The sequence below is a fragment of the Camarhynchus parvulus genome, chromosome 2, assembly GCF_901933205.1.
Source record: "Camarhynchus parvulus chromosome 2, STF_HiC, whole genome shotgun sequence".
Lineage (NCBI taxonomy): Eukaryota > Metazoa > Chordata > Aves > Passeriformes > Thraupidae > Camarhynchus > Camarhynchus parvulus.
Window position 1 is genome coordinate 49,834,322 of NC_044572.1, and position 23,924 is coordinate 49,858,245.

At 37.7% G+C, this 23,924-nt stretch overlaps 1 protein-coding gene across 1 annotated transcript in view; it reads right to left on the reverse strand.

Annotated features, from left to right (window-relative positions):
• The window catches only part of CUL1 (cullin 1), a 52,332-nt gene that overhangs the window by 23,305 nt on the left and 5,103 nt on the right, over nt 1-23,924 (reverse strand). The window contains exons 2-4 of the mRNA XM_030943168.1: nt 13,721-14,013; nt 1,258-1,432; nt 365-532 (exon numbers count right to left, since the gene is read on the reverse strand). Of these exons, the coding sequence (XP_030799028.1) occupies nt 365-532; nt 1,258-1,432; nt 13,721-13,860 (483 nt within the window). The 5' untranslated portion in view covers nt 13,861-14,013. The remainder of the gene's footprint in view (nt 1-364; nt 533-1,257; nt 1,433-13,720; nt 14,014-23,924) is intronic.

The window sequence follows — 23,924 nt, forward strand, 5'->3', positions numbered from 1 at the left end:
GAAAAAAAATACTATTTACTGCTTCATTTGGTGTTTGAAATGCTTGGCTGAATTGTAAGTGGGATGACAAGGCCACACTGAGGCACATAGATAACACTAAGCAGCAAATATTCAGACAACTCTCAATAGTCTACTGCTGAAGTCCCAATATATACAAGCCAGATTAAACATCTCACAGATTTAGACCCGGGAATTTTTACAAATATACCGAGGTAGGAGTAGGGAAAGGAGAAAGAATGCCATTTTGTCCGCTTCTACAGAATGTCTATGAACCTCCTACAAGATTCAAGGAGTGATCTATAGAATGATAATGCAAACATGACAGATGGAATGGACAAATCACTCAGTTCAAAAAGCTACTTACTGAATAAATTTCATATATTCCTTTACGACCTTCATCGCACTCACGACGAACCCAATGTCGATTGAGGTAGGCACATATCCCATTCAATACTTTGCTTGAAAACCTATAATCTTCCCACTGTTGAGTGTAGAATTTCAGCACACTCTCATCCATCAAATCTTCACCATCCTGAAATTACAAGTTTGTCAGTACTGTTGTGCGATTTTAAAGTACAACCAAGACATATCAGTGTATACAAACTGACTGTGTAATAAACCCACACCATGCAATGTATTTACAGGAAACACACTGCTAATACATTTAGTTCTACATTAGTAAAGCACAAAGCCAGTATGAGATTTTGAGATTAAAAGGCTGGAAAAAAAATGCACAGCACAGATGAAGCTCCAGAAGACATCCCTGTCCCTCTGGATGCAAGACAACATCCAGCTCTATTAGTAGTCTATTTATAATAAACTGTCATCATATAATAAAATATAATAAAATAATACATAATATAATAAAAAAAAGGCTACCATCAGGCATTTTCAACATGACAGGCATCCATTTTTTCAGCATTCCTAATATGCTGGTTAATTGCTTGGAAAGCCTAGCTATTCTTGCTCAAGTACAGGACAGCTTAAGATGTCATGTAACATTACTTCTATAAAACATAGGAATGTTGTTTTGGCTTGAAGAGGAAAAGCAGCTGACAGGTGCAAAGTTAGGGACTGATCTATGTCTGAGGTAAAGCCAACAAAACATTCTAATGGCTATGGAGACAAAAGCATCTTTTAAGATTATTCAGTTTACTTCCAGTGGCTGCATACACCTCTAGCCTTACTGATATAGCTTTTCTTCTCACCCCAGTTTATTTTACTACAAGTGCAGATCCATCTCATACCCCATCTTACCTTAAGGAGATTAGTCAAGTAGTTCTTCAGAAATTCTTTTAGCCGTTTGTACAATTCCAAGCCAACAAACTGAGCACCTCCAGGTGTCTGGCCCTTTTTCGATTTAGAAGGAGGTACTCCAGCTCCCCGCGCTTGATTAGACTGGTGTACACTGGTACAGTAGTTATAAACATGACTGACAGGAAAGTTAAGGAATACATTTGCCACTATAAGATTAAAAATACAATTAAAAAACAATGCTAATTTCAATAAGCTATTATTTATACAACTGTGAATGACTTAAACATAATGCATTACAAGATGCACTAGCCTATATCAAATCAAATCACAGCTAAGAAAATTAAGTAATTTTCAGCAGAATTATCTGCAGCAAAATTGTGTCAGGCTGAGAGCACTGCAAGTACTGACCCCAACATTAAATTAATTTAATGCTTACTTAACAAGACCATCAAGAAACAAAGCAGTGCAATTTGCTGATAAGATTATTTAAATGGAATTTATTTGATCTATTATATTGGTCTTCTACAAATACATAAGCTTTCATTTGAACTGAAAGAAATTTCAATACTAGCCTCAAGCAACATTCAGTAGTTGAAAACAAAAGAGAATACTTTTGAATTCTTTCAAACACCATCCTCTAGAAAAGATTTGGCCACTTAAGATGACCAAACAGAGGACGAACCTGGAAAGCAGAAATGGTGAGACACACACACATTTAAATGCACACCGTAAGATGAAATTCACTAAAACCCAATTTTAGGATACAAGTTAATCCCAAAATTTTAGTGTAAAATCACAGAGTCATAGAATTGTTTAGACCAGAAAAGACTTCTAAGATGAGTCCAACCATTAATATAGCACCACCAAGCCCACCACGAAACCATGTCCCTAATTACCCTAAGGGTCTTTGAAATACCTCCAGAGACACTGATTCCACCACCTATCTGGGCACATCATTCCAATGCAGGACAACACTTACAGTAAAGAAAGTTTTTCCTAATATCCAACCTACATCTCCTCTGATGCAACTTAGGACCATTTCCTCTTGTCCTGTTGCTTATTACATGGGGGAAGGGCATGACCCTCACCTTGCTACAGCCTCCTTGCAGGTAACTGTAGAGAGCAATGAGGTTCCCCTTGTGCCTCCTTTTCTCCAGGCTAAACACCCCCAGCTCTCTCAGCCTCTCCTCATCAGCCTTGTGCTCCAGACCCTTCCCCAGCTCTGTTGCCCTTCTCTGGACTCACTCCAGCCCCTCAGTGTCTTTCCTGTTGTGAGAAGCCCAGAATGGACACAGGTTTTGAGGTGCTAAGTATAGCAAAACCATCACTGCCCTGCTCCTGCTGGCCACACTATTGCTGATACAGGCCAGGATGCCATTTGGCCACCTGGGCACACACTGGCTCATGCTCTGACAGCTGTCAAACAGCACCCCTAGTCCTTTTACATGGGGCAGCTTTGCAGCCACTCTTCCCCCAACCTGCAGCACTGCCTGAGGTTGTTGTGGTTGAAGTGCAGGACCCAGCACTTGGCTTTGCTGAACCTCATACCATGGGCCTCAGCTCACTGGTCCTGCCTCTTTGGACTGGACCTACCCACACTCCAGCAGAGCCTACCCACACTCCAGCAGATCAGCACCCTCACCCAACTCGGCGTGCCCTGCCAAACCACTGAGGGTGCACTTGAGGCCCTTGTCTCAGTCACTGCTGAACAGGACTGGCTCCAGCACTGAGCCCTTGGGAAGAAGGCTTGTGACTGGCTGCCTGCTTGATGCCTTGCTGCACGCATCATACAAATGCACTTGGTTGGGCTGTTGACCCCACTATCTTTTTTTTTTTTAGCTAGAAGCCCTAATTCCTATGTGACCAGGCAATTCTGTAGTTTCTAACACAGGGACCCTTTTTTCTTGGCCACTCCATGGATCTCCATTGCTTACCTCCACTGAGATATCAGACTGAAGGACCTCACTAGCACACCATCCCTCAAACACTGGCATGCTGCCCCCTTGTTTTATCCCTTTTCCTTTTCAAATCTCATTTAAAGCTCGCTCTAGAAGACCTGGTAACTCCGGCATCTGCAAAGATACTTTTCCCTTTTTGAGACATGTACCATGTGTACCATGTCTGTCACCAGCAGGCCTGATGTCATATAAACCTAGCACTAGGTTGTTTTTGTTTTTGTTTTAAATCTGCCACTGACACCAAGCTCAGAGCCAAGTATTGATCTGCTGGCTCTTCCTGTTTATTCCTTCATCATTTCTTGGAACTGGAAAGAGAAAGGTGTGAAAACTACTTCAGCATCTGCTCTCTTAACCAGACATCCCAAGTCGCTGAAGTCTCTTGATTACCTTTAGAGTTCTTGTTGCGACTTCACTGCTGTCTACCTGAAAAGTCTGAGAATTGTCCCACGGTAGGAAGTCTGCTCTTTACATCTTTAAGCCAGGTATCAGAGATGCAGAAGATGACCTTAGCAAGTGGCAGCAATATCTTTTCCTCTTATACTACTACAGCCGGGCAGACTTGCTGTAACTGTTAATGTAACATTTCAAGAACCCATTCTGTTCTCTGATCTAAAAAACTCAAATATTCAGAATTCTTCCAAAGTAGTAAGTGGAAGTCATATTGTCCCAAACACTTCAAATAAGAAGGCATCCTTAAAGAAGTCGCATTCCACAAGCAAGAAAAATAAACTAGCTAGGTACCATGTAAATTGAACTCGATGAGAACTCTGACAATAAAAATCACCCAAATGACTCACACAAACAACAATCAGCCAAAAGAAATGAAGCTACTGAGCACTCACTCTTCTACTGCCAGTCCAAGGACAGGCTTTTGAGTCACATCCTTGTTAGAAAATATTTTATGAACCAATCCAGAATTTTTAACTTGGCTTTGTGTTTTCACAAAATCACTAGATTGGAAGAGACCTTCAAGACTGAGTCCTACCCATGCCCTAACACCTCAACTAAACCCAATGCCACATCCAGTCTTTTTTAAACACATCCAGGGATGGTAATTCCACCACCTCTCCGGGCAGACCATTCCAGTACTTTATCCCTCAATACAAGAGGACCCAACTTTAACCACTAGACAGGTTTCCTCCACAGCACACCATGAACTAGGTAATTAATATATTGCAGAGACTTGACTTTTATCTTTCCCTTCACAAAGCCCAGCACAATAAAATTGCAAGACATCAGCATAAATAAATAGCAAGAAAATGATAAACCACAAATATATGATGCATTAGAGTCAGTATAAACAGATTTGCTTCTAAGTAGTAAAGCTCAAGAACTGTCTCCAAATATCCAGTTAACCTCCTTGTAATTAATTTTATAAAACATTTAATAGACAAAACATACCCTTAGCTGGGTTTAATGATCAGAGTATCCTGCATGCCACCAGGAACAAGGCTCAGGGTCTTCACATCAAACTGCATGGAAAGCCTACTCACAGTCTATATTTACATGCTTGTTTAGAAAGTCATTGCATTCTGTGCAAAGAAGTAATGCTCTTTGCCTAAGATTAACCCTTTTTGAAAATACACAGTGTATGTTTATTTCTTATCTGTTACCTCATCCAGATGCCAAGTAAGGAAATTTCTCACAATGTCAACCAACAACATAAAGATTTCATTTGTATTGAATTGAAGCAATTGAACTTTTAATCAGCCTCTTATCTATCAGCCACTAATTTCCTGGACATTAATGTTTTCTTCCATCTCCTAGTCATTTGTTTGTTGAAATTCCCTGGCACTGTTGCTACTTTTACTATCTGCACTTTGATTTCAGAATTCTCTGTTCAAGTGAAGAACAAGACACAGCACAACCATTTTCCTCTAGATATGCAACTTACTTTCTTGCCATAAACAAGAAAAGCAGGTTTACCAAACAGGTTAATTTTAAATAGCTAATATATAAATTTCTCTACATTGTTTATGGAAAACCTCTCCATCATGATACTAGGAAATTAGGGCTGATTCATAAATACCCCCTTGACAGTCTTGCCTCATTCTTCCCCTCTCTTATCTCAAGTGGCTTTGAGCAAGTCTGAAAATAGGAAGACTGTCCAGATGAAGGGTAATTCTTGCAGTTTTGAGAGTACTGCCTGACAAAAACATTAATCTCTACAAACAATCACAACAGCCCTCAGAAAAATAAAAGGTCAAGATTAGAAGACATAAGCCTTTTTCTTACCCCATATATTTTACTATTAAACCCAGGATTCACTGTAAAGTAAACACAGAGACTGAGACCTTTTGTCCATGCCTGACAATAATCACCTCAGAGCTGCAACAAAAGTAATTCCAGTACTGCTCATCTTTACCTTTTATTCTGGCTTGAGATTTGCTAGCCAAAGGGTCCAAGACAGCACTGTTGAAGTGCTCCAGTTTCATTGTTCCATACAAGTCAAACTGAAGTTAGTTTGCAAGTGTAACTCTTTGACATATTCTACATAAAGCATGCTCTCTCACACTTTGTTTACAATCTGTCCCCCCATCTGCTAGAGCCAGCAACTGACAGAAAGACTGACATATTCAAAACAAAATCAGATTTGTGCTGCTTACAACAAAGTGTATGACAGTTCATCTGAGAATCATAAGGGGAATGCTATGAAAAGAATTCCTAGCTGCAGAAAGCAAAATAAATCCCTCAATGCATGGTATGCTGGAAGCTATATACATACACAAACCAGGAAACATTTTTTGGGGTGTTTGCACAATTCTGTTTAGCAATTTGCATACCATAACAAGCAGAGAAGTTAATTCATCAACAGAAAAGTTAAAATCAGAGTGAAGCTGTGCTGATTCCCAAGCTTTAGGCTGCTGAACTTCAGATTTGGCCCAGCAGACAAACCATCTACAGGAGGAAGAGATCAAGATCAACCTTCTCTAACCTCTACACCTTCCATACAGTGAAGGAGAAATTTAATTTGTTTGTCTAAAATAAATTTGAGGTAGAAAACTGCAAGAAAGTTTATAAAATAATTCAGCATTGCTGTTCAAGATGAAAAATCCTTTTCAGAACTTTATTCTCCTCCAAAAGTCTTCAAAACAAAATACAGCCAAAGACAAACTAATTTTACCACCTCTGTCACCAATATAATTTACACTACTTTTGACAGCCTTGGCTCAGTTTCTAAAGATAGGCAACAGGGAAAAAAAAATCCCATGCTGCCATACCCTAATGGATTTAAGGCCTTGTACAAGATCACTTCCACTGGAGGAAAGGGTCCTAACACACAATCCAGCTGGAGAGCTTCCTTGCCACCTGGTTTCCAGTAGCATGGGAGTTCATGCAGGCAGTCAGTCATGAGGACTGGGGAAGGAACCAACACTACAACCAGTGGGGGTCCCTGGCCCCAGACCCTTTGGTGAGCACATTCGAACTTCTGTGCCCACACTGGGGAAGTGAAACAGGCTCTTTCAGCAGCACTGCATACATTTTTTGAGCAAGTATGCCAACTAAACACAAGCTTGAGCATGCCATGGTCAACTCTAATCTACCCTCTCCCCTCAAAAAGTAATCCATACAGGTTTTTTCCTCCAGAAGCAACTGCAAACCAAAACTATATAAGAAAAATTATCCCTTATGTAATTCAACACACAACAAGAAATCACTCAGACTCTACAATGATGAGTATAAATCATTCAGTTTTGCTTAAGTCCTAAAGTTTTAAAAGAAAACAGTTCTGCTGAGTTAATAACTTACTCACTTTTCCCCAGCACAGCCAGGGCCTTTAGAGTTCTTTCATTTTGCTATGAAAAATTAACATAACTGGAAGAAGCCTGTGTAAGGAACAGGTATGTAAAATTAAAGGAACTAAAAGTTCCTTTAATTGTAAAATTAAATCTCTTATTACTTCTAGTTTCTTTATTATAAAGATCAGTTTTAGGCATAAATTTGCTATTTCACAGACATTAAGCAGTAACTTCAGGCTCAGCAGCTGGCCTGCAGGACTAAATTGAGATTAATTCCACTTTTGTCAAAAATCTGTATTTTCCTAGATTACACCAAAGGCATGCAAGAACATCATATAGAGAACTACTGCAAACACTGACAGGAAAATTACTAGGGAAGGCCACAGAAGCTTTGTATTATTGTAGAACCACTTCTAATACAAACAACACAGCTTATTATATTTACCAAAGAACAGCTTTACATATTTTCTTCAAAATTAAAGCCATTCAAGTCCTGTTGAAATCCAGATGATTAGGCTGGATTACCCCAGACATAAGAGAAGAGAAGCTAAGAGAAGCGGACATGCCTACATGACTTTAATGTTTTGTGAGTAAAACAGATGAAGGAATTTTGCATGAGTTTTTGAAATGATAAGGTTGTAAAAAACCAATCACTTGTCAGAACAAGCGCTTTGAAAACTCACTTTAGCTTTGTGAGGAGCAGCAGTAATATAAGCATCCCAGAAACCTTCATTCTTTTCAGGGAGGTACCAGCAAGAGATTTTATCTATGTTCAGCTCATCAGCCAGTAAGTGAGGGTTACCCCCGCAAAGCAAATCAGAGTAAGCTAACTAACAAAATTAAGAGCCTGTACCCAGCCCCACACATTCACCATTTGTGATTAGGTTTCAATTGACATATTTTGATACATTGATACATTTAAGTCTTTAGATTTGATACAACTGCTCAGCTAAATCACTCCATTTTAGACAAACCATTTTAGTCAGGGAAGGACTGAGGCAAGACATTGAGAAGCTATTACAGCATCAGCCATGCAGCTGCTATGAAAATCCAGGCATAACTCAGCTCAAACAGGTTTCTACAAGTCTGAGATCAGAGACACTTTCAGCAAAAGCCATCTAAAGACTAATAGATAACTTCTTGTTTCTCTCTCTGCAGCATAAACTCAAGTGCATCACAGAGAAACACTGAGTTATAAGGAAAACACAAAATTTCAAAGCCAAATGCAAAAACAAAGGGTACACAGTCTTTATGCCAGGGAGCGTAAGACCTTCCACAACTGAGGCTGCTTTTAAATTTCTTTCTTTGCATTGACAGAGGTTGGTTCTGAACAGAGTATTATTGGTTACTATAAAAAGCAAGTAGAACAGCAAGCAGTCATTGTGGAAGAGTGCATAAAGAAAGGAAATGATTGCACAAATATAAACATATTCTGCCCTTCTTTCAAACTGAAGATGCAATCTTTGTAAATACACACAAATGCATACAATTATATGTACCTTTCCACACAAGAAAAGGTCTATTATGTACCCTTTGAACATGTCAACAAATACATTTACTTCTGCCTTTATGTTTCACACAAGCACTAACTGGAACATGAGAAGTCCTATGAAATAGGATATTGAATATAAGCAGGACTAATACTAGCAGACAGAAGAGGCTGCCTTGATGTATCCAAAGTGACCTTGGACGATTTGACATTGAAGTGAAAGGATGGCTTAGAGTGACTGAATCTTAAAAGAAAGTGGAACAGTGTCTGAGATGTAAATAAGAAGTGCATGCCCTAACACCTCAGTATCTTTTCTGCATAGAAAGAGCATAATAATCTGCGCAGAAAGAAAAAAAAACAAGAACATACCGTGCTGCCTGGTAACAACAGATTCATGTGATTAGAAAATGAAGTATTTTCACAGTTTTAATATGCATCTGCTGATCTAAAATCCTACTAAAATACAGGAATTCAACAAAGAAAAAAGATTGCAATAGAAGCAACTACAAAAGATCTTGGCAAAGGATGCCAGGAAAAGGGCTTAATGATCTTGCTTTTTTCTTGGTCAACATATACTACTGGTGCTGAATCTACTCACAGGAAAAAAAAAAGTTTAAATATATTTACACTTTCTATTTTATGAACAGACATTATCCTGAGTCATCTGGTATTTTTGAAGTGCAAGTGTACTACACTTTATTTAATGTTCAACACAGTATTTTCTTATAACAGTTGCTAATATGTGAGGAAAAAAATCCCGTTTTATAAAATGATTACAGTAACCTTTTCTGATATACAATTACTTACATTTGATCCAATAGTTATTCAGCAGCCACTGCTTTGTTAAAATAAGTGAACAAAATTGAATCACAATAAGCAAGGATTTTTCATAAAATAATAAAACGTGACAGAACAGAATAGCCTCTACCTTTCCTTGACAAACTTCAAGCAATTATTTTGAAAATATTTACAAATGATGGCTGATAATGGAATAATGTAAGAAACACATTTTTAATTTATTGGTGTAAGACTTGAGAAAATTTTAAATCATAATAAATTCAGTCATTTTCTTCAAATTTCCACATAAGACCTATATGACAATGATGCCAATCAACTACTCAAAGGTATTCTAGGAACCTGTTGAAATCAACAGTGTAATTTTTATGTATATAACATTTGAAAGACCTTGAAAGCCAATCTGAACACTGCAATCTGGACATTACAACTCATATCTTAGTTAAACAACCACATCATACCTTCCACAGTATTATAAACTCTTCTTATCAATGACAACATTTTAAGATATCCTCACGCAGATATAAGTCTTATCTGTTATAAAGTAATAACAACTGGACTCTTTAAACTCATCTTATTTTTCTCAAATTTCCTTTAAATATTAAATTTGGACAAAAAGATTAATCTATTCTGTATGCGCATAAATTAACTAGATTGTTTAAAAGAATCCCTAAAAATGCTTCTCAGGTTATGTTTTGTAAATCAGGGTAGTGAAAGCATGAATTTATGTCCAAAGTTTGGCATTTCTAAGAGTCCACACATACAAGAGAGAAGCATACCACTAATCTTTCCATTCACCAATGCTATCTGAAAATTGTTGATGTGTGCTTCTAAAAAAAAGTAAGTATTTTAGCAAAGTTACTCAGCTCTTTGTCTAAGTCACTGTGAAAAATTACACTACTTTGATACAGTGCAGCAAAGTTTTCTGACATTTTAGTACTCGGCCAGAGAATCTTCTTAAGATATATAAAACAAGAAAAGTAACAAACCCCTTTCATTCTCTCCATTGAGTTTCAACACAAATGTCCAGCAAACCCCCATTCATTCTCTCATACCATGAGGTCTGAGGAAAATAAATTGCAGGCTCACTATACAATTAGTTTGAAAAATGGACATCACTTTCTGCCAAAAGAAAAGAAAATAGCACAAGATGTATCGATATTTTATCACTGCCAAATGGAGTTAAGAAGAGGTGGCTATGAAGACAAGTGGCCTACAGCACTATAAGTAAGTTGAATAAGAATAATTCTAGTAAACCAAGTAATAGGTTTTCAACCAACAATTCAAAACAGAAACCCAAAACTTGTTACACAAAAGTACAGTTTTCTCTTGGACGGCCTAATTGAAGTTTCCTCCAAACAGACTAAATGCCACCAGGACATGTTCTGTATACATATACCCCTAAACACTGACTTTTACAAGAGAGTCCTGTGGATCACAGCCTCCAAACTAATAATCACTAAATGGAAAACAGGGTGAACAGACCCTTCCCTCACAATATTAGTAGCGTTGTTAGGTCTATTGTCCCTAGAAATCGAGTTAATTTTATTTCTATTTCTCTTTTTGGCGTAAAGTCAATGTTTGACATGTAATTCTGAGCTAGCTTGTAATACTGTTGTCAGATGATGTTAATTACTATTATAGGAACGACTAGGCTCTTCAGTACTAGAAATTACATAATATCTGGGTAAGGAACAGAAAAACATCTAGATTTCATTTTTCAAGAATCACACATGTGGGGGAAAAAAATGAAACACCAAAACAACGAATCACACAAGAAGGAAATATGTGATCATCCAATCTCACAAAAAAGGTACCTTGCAGTTAAAAGCACAAATAAATCTAAATTACAAGAAGTATGGATGAGGAACTTAGTAACCACCATTCAGAAACAAAATTTTTCATTCTCCTCTTCAATATTCAGATCTAAAAAACTCCTGGAAAAATCATCCTGTTTCTGCTCCCACTGAAATGACAGGGGAAAAACCCACCTTAATCACACGCTCAAGCCTGTACTCAAAACATGAATTTACTGTTTCACAAAGAGACCCTCTGAACAAAGAAAACAAGTGCAGGTGCGACAGAGGTCTGAACTGCCTGAATTGCATAACTATTCTAATTATTTTCCAGAGGGACTTGACCAACGCACAACAAAATCTTCTACATCTCCAATCAACTTTGATTGAAAACTGATAGCAGATATAGGACTGAAGGTAGGTTTGCTTATATGCACGGTTCACCTCTTATAAATTGGAGGGATGAAATGAAATCCACATCAGGACCAATATCCTGACAAGAAAAAAAAAGGGAGTGGATGGGGAAAGAGAAAGAGGACAAAAGAGAATGAGGAAAGACTAAACTGTCAATTATCAAGACATTCTTGTAAGTACAGCTGATCTTCAGACCAATTACAGCTGCAACTGAAACTCATCTGCAGCTGTTCTGCTTTCCAAACTAAGCTGGTTGATAAGCAAAGCTTCCTGAAATAAACATCTACCCAACTACAAGACTTGCTGTACACAAAGACTGGGCAAATATGTCACAGTTACTGCTTTGAAAGGGGTTTAATCTTTTAAGCGCAACTTTTGAACACATGTACTTAGTATAGGATGCAAAATGCATTGCTATCTTCATAGGAGATTAAATACTCAGCCTAACCAGTATCAAATACTCTGAGTTACCAAACTCTTATGTCCAAAAACATGGACAAAAAATCCAAGCTGACCAACAAAATTACCCCCAAAATCAATTCACTTAAGAAATTAACAAAACCAGTCCTTATTTTTGTATCAACAACTCCTTGAAGCAGAAGCAAGGAGGAAATGAGTAACTAATAGACAGCATATCCCTTTTACAGCTTCATTCTGAGTATCTTTGAGAACATCAGGAGAGGGAAAAAGCCCGTGTTTAACCATTACTGCTATAATCAGTACTTAAGTCTTCAGCTGCCCTGCTTAGACCTCATGAACAAGAATATATTAAAGGCACTGTGAAGAAAAATCTCTCAGAGCTTCTCCTGCATGTCAGATTTCTATCGGACATTCAACTTTTACAGAGTTGTTTCACTGAGTCAAAACCAACATTGAACCTAGTGCTGCAAGAAATCACTAATTTTAAATCTTAGGAAAAATACTGACACTAAACAAATGTTATTTCATCTTCCCATCACTATTAAGGAAGTATCCTAGAAACACTCAGCAGGCTGCCCAGGGCTTCTCCCACCACAGCCTGGAGCATGGATTCTGCAGGCACAGATAGAAAAGATTACATGTTGATGCTAAGATTACATGTACAGAGAAACTTTTCTACCTCCTTAGAAAGTCCAGGGAACTACAGAATTGACTGTTTTATAGCCTTCAAGCTCTTCTTTCTTTTATAAAAGCTCTGTCCCTTCAAAAAAATTAATACAGACTAAAATTTTACATGCTGAAATTCCAAATCAGTGCCAGCAACAGCTACAGACATTAGTTCAGAATAACAACTTCATTTAAAAAGCCCAACTCTAAATACTTATAGAGAAAAGCAGCAGAACTACTTAATGATATGAAATGTATTCAGTTATCATTTCTATCCTATGTACAGCAAAGTGTGTAGACCACCACCTTTTTAAGCAGTGCTGACTTTACTGAGAAATAAAAGGTTACAAGAGTCAAGGCAGAACAAAAGATGCAAAACAAAGGTCATGGAATCAATTTACATGGCACCTTATAGGCGAAATAAAAAGGAATTTCCTTTCTAAATGAAGTCCTAAAGTCAAACACCGAAGCCATAATACAACAAGAGACACATTTCTCCTACAAAGTAGTTTGAAAAAAATCTTTATACACTACCTGATAGAAATAAGTTTCCTACAATCTTTCAAACAGTACCTCAGTGCATTTGAATAAGGAAGTTAACCCCCTTCCAGCATCTTATAACAACACCCAAAATGTATTTTCCAGAGATGCTGGAACATAACTCTCCAATGCAAGCCAGGAATTAAAGCAAAATCCACTGGAGACGTTCTCACTCTAGCTGGAAAATTACACAATCAAGTCAAGAGTAAAGTATTACATAGAGAATGACAATTGAAAAATTTCCAGGTAACTGGACATGATTATCAGTAAGACCTGAAGCATAATGCCAGAGGCTAACAGAAAAAAGAAAAGGAATTTCTGTTTTCTTTGTGTGTATTGTGGACTCAAAATTCAACCTATTAATAAAATCTCTTTAAACATGTGCTGTATTAAAGATAACAGTAATCAAACCTGAAATACAGAAGTAGCCTTAATAATTATGGAAGCCAGTTTTCCAGATAACAGAATGTTCCTGCTATTTGCCAGTAATATTAAATAGGAAAGGCCAATCTTCAAAACAAAACCATGAATTCTTAAAAGCCATTAAGTGAAATAGTTATGGAGCAATTTTCTGTCTAAAAAAGTAAAAAGTTATCTGTAATCTACCAGCAGTGAGAACACTAGCTATCATAGGCACTAGGATACGTGTAGAGTTCCATGTATCTGGATTTTGCCATACTTTGTCTGGTGTAAACCTGTTGAATTCCAGCTCTTAGGTCATCCCATATCTGGTCAAGACCAATCTGTTTAAGTCCATGCGGGTTCTGACTCCTATTCGATGACATTTTGTATTTCCTGTAAAGTCTTCCAGTGCAGCAGCCTGAGCTCTTGTTATTCCTCCATCAGAATCACAAGTCAAGTAACATTCTAAACTCAGTTGCAGCAACTCAGCAAGATATTCTTTATACACAAAAAGTGATGTTTCCCAGGAGGATAACCTGCAATAGGAAAAGAAAACATACATGTTATATGACAATCTAAATTTATCCACACTGAAGATACAAAATTTATTATTTCATTGAAATACTGTCGTTTACACAGATGAGAAATCCATCCTAAGATGTGAAATACCAAAACCAAGGAACATAATTTAGCAATTCAGCACAAAATGAGACACTTAGTACCCGGAGTTATCCAAAGGCTGTAGGTACTTAGATCAGTGCAGCTTACAACAGAACTCTAATGCTAACAACAAAACATAACAGCAAAAAGCTTTCCAATCAGCAGACACTATTTACAGCAAGTGTAAATAGTTCCTCCCCATTCAACAGTAAAACTGCAGTACTTCTGAGCAACTCTGGGTTCTGTGGTAGCTCATTGTTTAACAAACACCCTTATGGGTATTGAAGATTAACCAGAAGATACTACAAACAACTTTTTCTTCAGTTATCAATAACTCTTCCAAACTTGTACTATTACAGGCAACCTGAAAGGCCAAGGCATTTTGGTAGCAGAGAATTTTTCTATCTGGCAAGCATATGCTTACATTTATTTCTTTGCTATGTAGAAGAACACCACTCTTCCTTCAATGTCATTTTACCAGCAAGAGAACATACAGTCAATAATGGTGGGAAGAAAGAACTACTAATAGGAGTACACAGAATAAATATTGAATGAATTGTGAAACAATCAGAAACAATCAGAAAGTAAGAAAATGCGCTACTCCCATGAGTTTTAAGTGCACAAATTTCGGGACATAGTGAAAAGATGGCTACCAATTCATCAGCCTCGTGATATTACGGTGAAGGAACACATTCACCTGGAAAGGTCCACTGAAAACATCAAGCAGAGAAGATCCATTTTTACACAAGTCCATAAAAATACATTTGCAATTTTAACATGTCTTATCCTCCAAAGCAACAAAGTTAAGAACACAACAGAAAATGACAGTATAAAGAATTAGCTCACAAATATGAGAGTTGTACTAAGTACCAAACTAATCTTACTGGAGTCTTCCCATTCATATAGGGAGCCTATAAGAAAGATGGAGAAAGACTTTTTACTAGTAACTGTAGTTACAGGAGAAGTGTCAATGGTTTTAATTTAAAAGAGGATAGATTCAGAGTGGATCTAAGGAGGAAATCCTTTACTGTGAGGGTGGTGGTGAGACACTGGAACAGGCTGCCCAGCAAAGTTGTGGATGCCTGATGCTGGCAGTGTTTAAGGCCATGTTGAAAGGAGCTTTGAGCAACCTGATCTAATGGATGGTGTCTCTGTCCAAGACAAGGAGACTAAACTAGATGATTCCTTCCAGCCCAAACCACTCAGTCATTCTGCACCCTAGAGCTCACTGACTGGAATACGCAAACCCCAGTGAAATATTATGGCTTTCCATTTTTCTACAGACAATACAGCTTTATGATAAATCTGTCATCCAAAGTTCATATGAACCCTTCCATAATTTCAAGAATAGTATAGGCTGAGACCAAATAAATCCTATTATTTGTTCTTGGTCTCTGAGTAGCAAAAAATAAAATATATTCTTTCAGGACCTACAGTTAAGTCATAGGTGCTTCGTCACAGCCACTTCTAGGCTATTCCACGTTCTACTCCAGGCTTCGCAGAGTTTTGAAAATTAAGTATTCTGTTATACTCTCCCTGACTTCCACCCAGTTATCTGAAGTTCTCTTCTGCCTTTTCTCCTGAACCCTAAAAAGACCATCTCAGATAGAGACATATTTTCATTTTTTTCAGTCAATGACTGTCTTACTACAGTAACACAGAAATTACCCCTCCTCACAGTTCTTTGCGTTCCCATTATCCATACACATTTAAATCTCCAACTCTAAGTAAAAACACCAAGAAGTATTTTCATTATGTGAGTCTCAGCAACAAGTATTGTCTCATTTTAATCTGATGTACAACTGATTACGTAGCTAGTTTTATTTTTTACAGGGGAAACAGTTACTCAGAGGATTAGGTGGAAAGGCAAGAATTCAATCAATATACATCTTAGAAAACACACACCTAAAATTCAACCTGCCATTTTTGTTTCTCTAATCACAGCAAGCTAGTTATTAAAGACATACAACAATCATGCATCAAAATGCTGAAGTGCAATCTAGATCATACCTTGCTTGTATTTAACTTCTTTAATTTCTGGAAACCGAACCTGCTGCAATACTACTGACGATGGACCCTCAGGACTGAGCAACAAAAGCCAGGAAGAACAAAGGTCCACGAGTGGCCATTCACCTCCACTGAGGGAAATACTCTGTGCACGTTACACACCCACAGTCTTGGACTGTGATCCTAAGTCAGCATTGCAATAAAAGCAAGAAAATTAATTCCATGTCTACAATCCAGGAGAGCAGAAACACTTTGATTTCTTAGACCTGGTACTAAAGAAGACATGGTTCTGAATCTACAATGCCACAAAAACTGCCGTACGTGTTAGAACTAACTGACTGTCTCTTGCTTATTAATCTGCCAATACACGTTTTGGTGTACCTATTACAAAATACTTAATTGCTGTATAAGAGCTTCTAACAAAAGGCCAACCCTTTGCTAGCTAGCAGAAAGCATAACCAGCAGATGTTGAAGTTCCCCTTCTATGATGATGGAAATATTTAACTCTCCTCTCTAACTAAACATCTCCTTGTTTTTATGTACCCTGGTGCATCTATGAATACTACGTATTCCCAGAATCTTTTCAACTCAAGGTGTTCCTCATTCACCCTTCCTTTCCCCTAAAGGAAACCTCTGTATTTAAGTCAGGATGCAGCTATTAAAAATGTTATGAAAAAGAACTTAATTTTGTTTTCTTTTTTCACATGCAGTCCACTATATAAATATTATTTATAAGTCATAATTCCACTGCAATTGACACTACCTCACTATCCTCTGGTTGGCATTCAATTTGAATTTTGCAATTAAACACATGAATACAGAATGACAGTACCATCTTGCTAACTTCCTAGACTCAAACAATTTACTTCTTCCAGTTAATTACTACTTAATATTAATCAGAAAATAGAGCAATAGATGAATAATTCTATAAGCCACTATCAATTTCTTCCAGATTTATTTATGTGCAGAAAAATAGAAATGTAATTATTAATATATTACTTTAACAATAACAGAATTTCAATATGTAAGAATACTTTAGTACAAAAGCATATTTATGAAAAGAACTATTCGTACCTAGTGGTTAAACTAAAATATGCTATTAAATTTTTAGAAAGAGCAGGGATAACACAAGGCTTTGTTACTTGGCACAGTTGTTATTATACACAAACATATGATATTCTATTTCATGTGAAAAGTGCTATTATTTGATTCACACACAAAAACCCTTTCCTAGGCCAACAACTCTCCAAGGTCAAATCGAGTCCACAGCAGTTACACTGCATCTCTTCACCCAACATCCCAACTGCTAAAAAGAGGGAGAAAGAGTTCCTAAGGCAGATTTCTCAGTGCCCAGACTGTGCACAACTGCCTGAATTAAAACCTCACCATAAAGTCATGACCTTTAAATCAGTGAGGTCTCTCCCTTGCAAAGTGCTCTTGGCAAGACTGCGCACAAGCTGGTCTTTCTGCGCTTTCTTGCCCAAATAGATCAGACTTGCTGCTGACCTGCTTCAAGGATAAAATGAGCTGCCTGAGTTGCAACATCCATTCTGCAGCTTTGGACCAGAGAACCCAAACTTCATTATAGCTTCAGGAGCAGCTACATTTGCATGAGAAATATCACCCCTGCAGTTTCCAGACAATATATGCACAATTTGATGCAGCAGGATGATAGTGTTCAATGCCAGCCAATCTATCAACCCTGCAATCAAGTACTGCAATTAAAACAGTCTAAACAAAAGGAGGTAACACTTTTGCCAAAACTTTAAAACAGCCTTGAAGGACTTAAAAGAAATGTTACTCCCTATTTTTTATTACTTGGGGACACACATCATGATAGCTAAACATGATATGTAAGGAAACACATTGCATTAGAAAATACTGGGCTTGTTTTTATTGATAATCTAATAATTGTCTTTTTTAGATATCCCACCTCTTTGGAAAATAATGTGCATGCTGGAAGAGGCCTCAGGAAAATGTGAAAGTTAACCCAGCTTTTATCTAAAAAATGTCATAGACCCCACCAGCTTTCCAGCATCCCAAGCCATCTGCTGGAGCAAATACCTAATTTTTACATCCTAACATGACACAACTTTCAGCTTTACAGCCCCAAGGCCTGTGCATCACGTGTTGTTCTCCCACAACCCCTTATTTCTAAATTACATACTTCAAGATAGTTTACTTCAGTAATTACAGACAGAATTTGAACTTGTCAGCTTCTTGCACAGTAAGAACTCAGAGGTTCAGAGCAAGGTTTCCCAGCTGATGCAAGAGCCCAGATAACACAGTTTTAAAGATGCAATAAAGAGGCACAACCTCTAGACTTATTTTATCTCTTGTCTAACTTCATATATGAGGATGTCTAACAGCATGAGTTTAAGTGACCAGAGTTAATCATACTACACTGAATCCATTTGGGAAGAGAAGCAAGTTTCACTAATAAGGTATGGTGGAATGGATGTCACTAAAAATAAGTTTAAAAACTTCATAATGCTGAAGGTTTTTGGAGTATCTTGACTTCAGCTGATGTGTTAGCATTATGAGCTCTACACTGTAACATTGCTTAGTTGAGCCATGGTCCTGCATGCAACATTATATAGCACTCACATTTCTGTCCAGAATTATTTTAGGCCACTAAATATAAAGGCTATGAGCTAGGTAGACAATTTATGCACTTCACATGACACAATTCTTAAAGCAAGACTAGGAACAAGCACAATATTCTTAGCACTTCACATGCTACAAATGTGTAATTAATCAACACCTGGAGAATTTGCCTATAGCAGACATTTTCACTGTGCCCCAGCAAAATGACACAACTATTGCAAAAAATGGTTATTCTAGAAATCAATACCAGAAAAGAAATACTAGAATTTTTTCTCCCTTTTCAACAAAGATATTTAAGAGACAAATGACAAAAATTACAATGTTCAGTTCCTCTGTATTATTACAAAACACTGAGCTACATGTAGTGTGAAAAGCTTTAGCTCATCTCATTTTCAAGGAAGTTAAATTCAGTTCATTATGAGAAAAAACAGAGATGTATGCATGCACTCATCCCTTCCAAAAGTTGTCTTTGGATGGTAAAAAATTCCATACAGCATTTAAAAAAAATGCACCAGCAAGTGTGTGTAATTTGGCAGTAATTTAAGACCAAGTTGTGTAAATTTGGTGTCAATTTTGGGTGGTTAATACTGTACCTCCCTAACGATGACTTCATTTTGAGCTCCAATGTTCTCCCCACGCCCCCTCCTCTGTGTTTTACAGCTCTGATCAATGATATCTAAAGCACTGTAATTAATACACTCCTACATTACTTCATGTGCCAACGATACAGTTGCCAGCTGAACAAATAAAACAAAGCCTGGACATGTTCTTCACAGCTAGAAAAACTCTAAAATTCAATTTTATGTTCAAATTTAAACACAATATATGTAAGTAACTTGGAATTGCAGTTTTCACACTTTTCTTATTTACTTAAATTATCCATTACTGTCTTCACTAAAAGCCTTTTTAACTCATGTGGTTTATCTGTATGCCTGAATACAAGGATTTTTTTCTAAAATATCAATAACTATTCATCAGAAAAAAACCAAGAAACATGGAGTGTGCCACTTCTCTTTGCCTATTCTTTTACCAGCTCTTTAACATTCTTTATTTCTTCCTTACAGCTTTACCTTTGTCTTTTTTGAACAAACAATTTCAGCACCTTTTGACAGGTATCTCCCTACAACAATGCCACAGCTAATACAAAAAACCCAAACAACCTACACCATACTCCAACATATACGTGATGCCTCATGAACAAAGATTAGATCTAGACTCAGTAAGGTTTGCTGTCATATTCTACACAAGCCAACTCTCCCTTCTGCAACTCCAGCCAAAGTAAACTCTGGTCAATATTTAGAATCCTACAAACAATAAGTTTTATGGTTGTTTTACTGCATCAACAACAATTTGGAAAACAGTGCAAGGGACTACATCCTTAAATACTACATAGGTAAAACATTTCAAGTTTTGGATGGCCATCTTCAGAGAGAGTTCACTTTGCTGTTGAAATAATCCTTATGTAGAAAGTTTGCAGAAATGTCCTTTCTAACCTAAGGTCTTGCATATTCCTGTGTCAAAAACAGGACACAGACCCTACAGTATTTTTTAACTGAATCTTCAGTTCATGTGCTTCACAGGTTCTTCAAACACACAGCTTTTACATCGTGGAAAAAGGAATGCTGCAGATTAGGAAAAGAACAAAAAGAATTAAGTCAAGATATGGGTGCACTGAAGAGAAGGGAGAAAGCTTTATAGAATGTAGTGGGTTTGTATGGCAGGTTTTGGTAGTGGCAGGGGGACTACAGGGGTAAGAAGCTGGCTGTAGCTCTCCCCAAGTCCAAGAGAGCCAATGCCAGCCAGCTCCAGGATGGATCTACCACTGGCCAAGGCTGTGCCAACCAGAGATGGCAGTAACATCTATGTGAGTATATATTAAAAAAGGAAAATATTGCACAGATGTAATTGCACTCAGAGAAGAGAGGAATGAGAATATGTGAGAGAAACCCTGCAGACACCAAGGTCAATGGAGGACAAGGCACCAGAGCAGAGATTCCCTGCAGCCTGTGAAGACCATGGTGAAACAGCTGTGCCCCTGCAGCCCATGGAGGAACACAGGGATACGGAGACCCACTCACAGACCACAGGGGTGCAAATTTCCACCTGCAGCCCATGGAGGAGACCCATGTCAGAGCAGGTGGATGCCTGAAAGGAGGCTGTGAGCTCATGGGAATCCCACACTGGAGCAGGTTTCCTAGCAGGACTTATGACCCTGTGGGGAACCCATGCTGGAGCAGGCTGTGCCTGAAGGACTGCACCCCATGGAAAGAGACCCACATCAAAGAAGAGCTGCAGCCCATGGGAAGGACTGATGCAAGATAAGTTTCTGGAGAACTGTTCCCCAGGGGAAGATCCCATGTCAGAGCAGGAGAAGGACTCTTCTCCCTGAGCAGTGGTAGAAACAGCCTGTGGTGAACTCACCATACCTCAGCTCCTGCCTCCCTGTGCTGCTGGTGGGGGGAAGGTAGAGCCTGAGAAGGAGGGAGAGGTGGGGGGAAAGGTGTTTTAAAAATTTGTTTTACTTTTCATTAACTTGCTCTGATTTTGATTAGTAATAAATTCAATTGATTTGCCCAAGACCAGTCTGTTTTGCCCATGATAGTAATCAATGAGAGATTTGTCCCTGTCCTTATCTCAACTCACGAGCTTTTCATTGCATTTTTTCCTCCTCTGCCTACTTGAGGGGAGTGATGGAGCGGCTTTGGTGGATACCTGGCATGCAATCACGGTCAAACCACCACAATAAGATAAAGAGCCCTGAATATTCCCACTTTTTCTCTGGCTTAAGTCATATATACGATACAACCTACATAAACCCAAACAAAAAACAAAACAAACAAGAAAGCAAAAGACTAAACAAAGCCCAGTAAAACCTAAATAAACATAAATAATGAAGGACAATGCACATGAAGATGCACTTCTTGATTCAGTCAGGAAGATGCAGCAAAGGAAAATGAGGGAGGACAAGCCATGAAAATTGCTAGATACCCAACGTTCCAAGCAGAAGACAGAGTAATATACCTTGTTTCTTTAGAAAGGGGGAAAAAAAGCCCCCCAAAAACCACACAAAAAACCCCCAACCAAACACCGCTGCAAAAAGCCACAAAAACAAAACAACAGCAGCAGAGAGTTAAATCCAATGCAATTCAGAAAGAAAAACCACAGAAGGGCTGGAAACTCTGAAATACCTTCGGTCAGTTTAGAGACCTTAATGATCCTGCAAGGACAATTCTTACAGTTATGAGAACCTAACTGTTTTCCCAAAAGACCTTACCAGACATCAAAACTTCAACTAAATCCAACGTAATAAGTTAAAACATCATAATCCTACTGATCTCCACCAAGAAAACAGTGTTATCTTACAGCTTGCCTCAGACACAGCATGCCCTCCACCAGAACATCCAGGGCAAGTCTCTGAACCTTAACATAAATCCCCCAATATTATAACAGCATTCAATGCACCACAACATACACTTTCACACTGCCCTGTTAAAGACACAAACAGGAATTTTCACCTGCAATAATATTTCCACAGAGTTTTTCCATGCTCTTGGAAGGCAGCAGTTCTTACCAGTAACTTTAAAAAACCATTATCATGTTGCTAACAAACAAAACCCAATTCTGGCTGGAATCTCTTCCCAACAGCTTGCTAAGTTTACAACTTCTTTCCTCTTGTTATTTGTGCAAGAGCTCAATTGATCAAGGCAATCCAGTTTGCCACTCCAATTTATAAATAAAGATGACGGTCACACCGATTAATCTTGCAAACACTCTGATATTTTAAGACATTTTAATGTACTACAAGAGCACAGCTTAAATACTGAAAGGTTTCCTCCCATAATCACCTTCATACTAATGTTTCATTCTGAAGTGACAAATAATGGATAAATCAAGGACTGTTGCAGTTACTTACATTCATTTCCTGCATGTGACAAAATCACGACCTATGAAAGCTGCTCCCTCTTTATTTTCTTATTTTCCTTTTAAATCATGTTTACATTAAGTGCATGGATATACGTGTCAGTGATCTTGATTCCTACTGTGGTGTAATGCTGCAAACACTGTTGGCAATGAACAGCACACCTCTCATATATTTCATTCCAGATGCCTAAATACAGTCAGCCCAAAAAAGAATGAGAACTTTCTCATTAAAATCTAGAAAGGGATTTGTATGTAATTCTTCTGGTTCAACTACAAAGTCTGAATTCTAGCAGCCTTAACTTACAGTAAAGAATTTATACCTCACAAGAAGTTAGTTCTGCTTAGATTCAGTATCATTTCAGCAAATTATTAATCAGTTTTGATCTCTAATGACTGTAACAGGCACCCTTGGTATTGAAGCAATTTAATTTAATTTTGTAAAGTTAAAATTGCCACACATCCCTAACACCCACATTTAAATCCTCCTTCTCTTTGATTAAGCTTGCACCATTAAGTTTTAAAGCTAAGCCTGCATTAGAATCTAACAAAATCAATTTAACTACTTAAGGATATAAACTTTGATTTTATACAACTCCTATTAGCGACAGCATCCTAGTATAGGCACACTTTCAGAAACAAAACTTCTTTAAAGTTATCTCTGAAAAAAAGAGAGCAAGAGAACAGTCTGTTTTCTTAAAAAAAAAGCAAACAGTCTAAAAAAGCATTTTCAATTGTACAGTGAAAAGTTTATTCTTTGGATACCCAGAAGCAAGCAGAGCATTTGCCCATGAAATTATTACCATGAAAAGCAAGATGAAAAGACTAACAGCTAACTAACGATGAACTATTTCCTAAAATTCTTTTTCCCTAATTCAGTCCTCCAAACTTTAGATAAAACTTCCAAGTGACAGTCTCCACTGCCTGTGAGACTAGAAGAACTTGCAAATTTACATATGAAATTAAGTTTAAATTACAGAGCAAAACAGGGTTAACTAAGGTCACACCACCAGCCTTAGTTCTGAACTCTAATCCAATTAAGATACTGTCCAACCTGAAACACAGAGGAACAAAAAACCAAGTTACATCAAATGCACATTAAAAATACAAGAAGTTTCTGACTTCAGTTATGGCTGAAATAGCCTTACTAATAACCCAAATTTTTGTACCTCCCTGCTTCAAATTTAAAAACTTAACTTTTTTTGTACTCTCTTTATTAATGAACCAAATACATCTGGGTCCCAGTAGCAAAGCC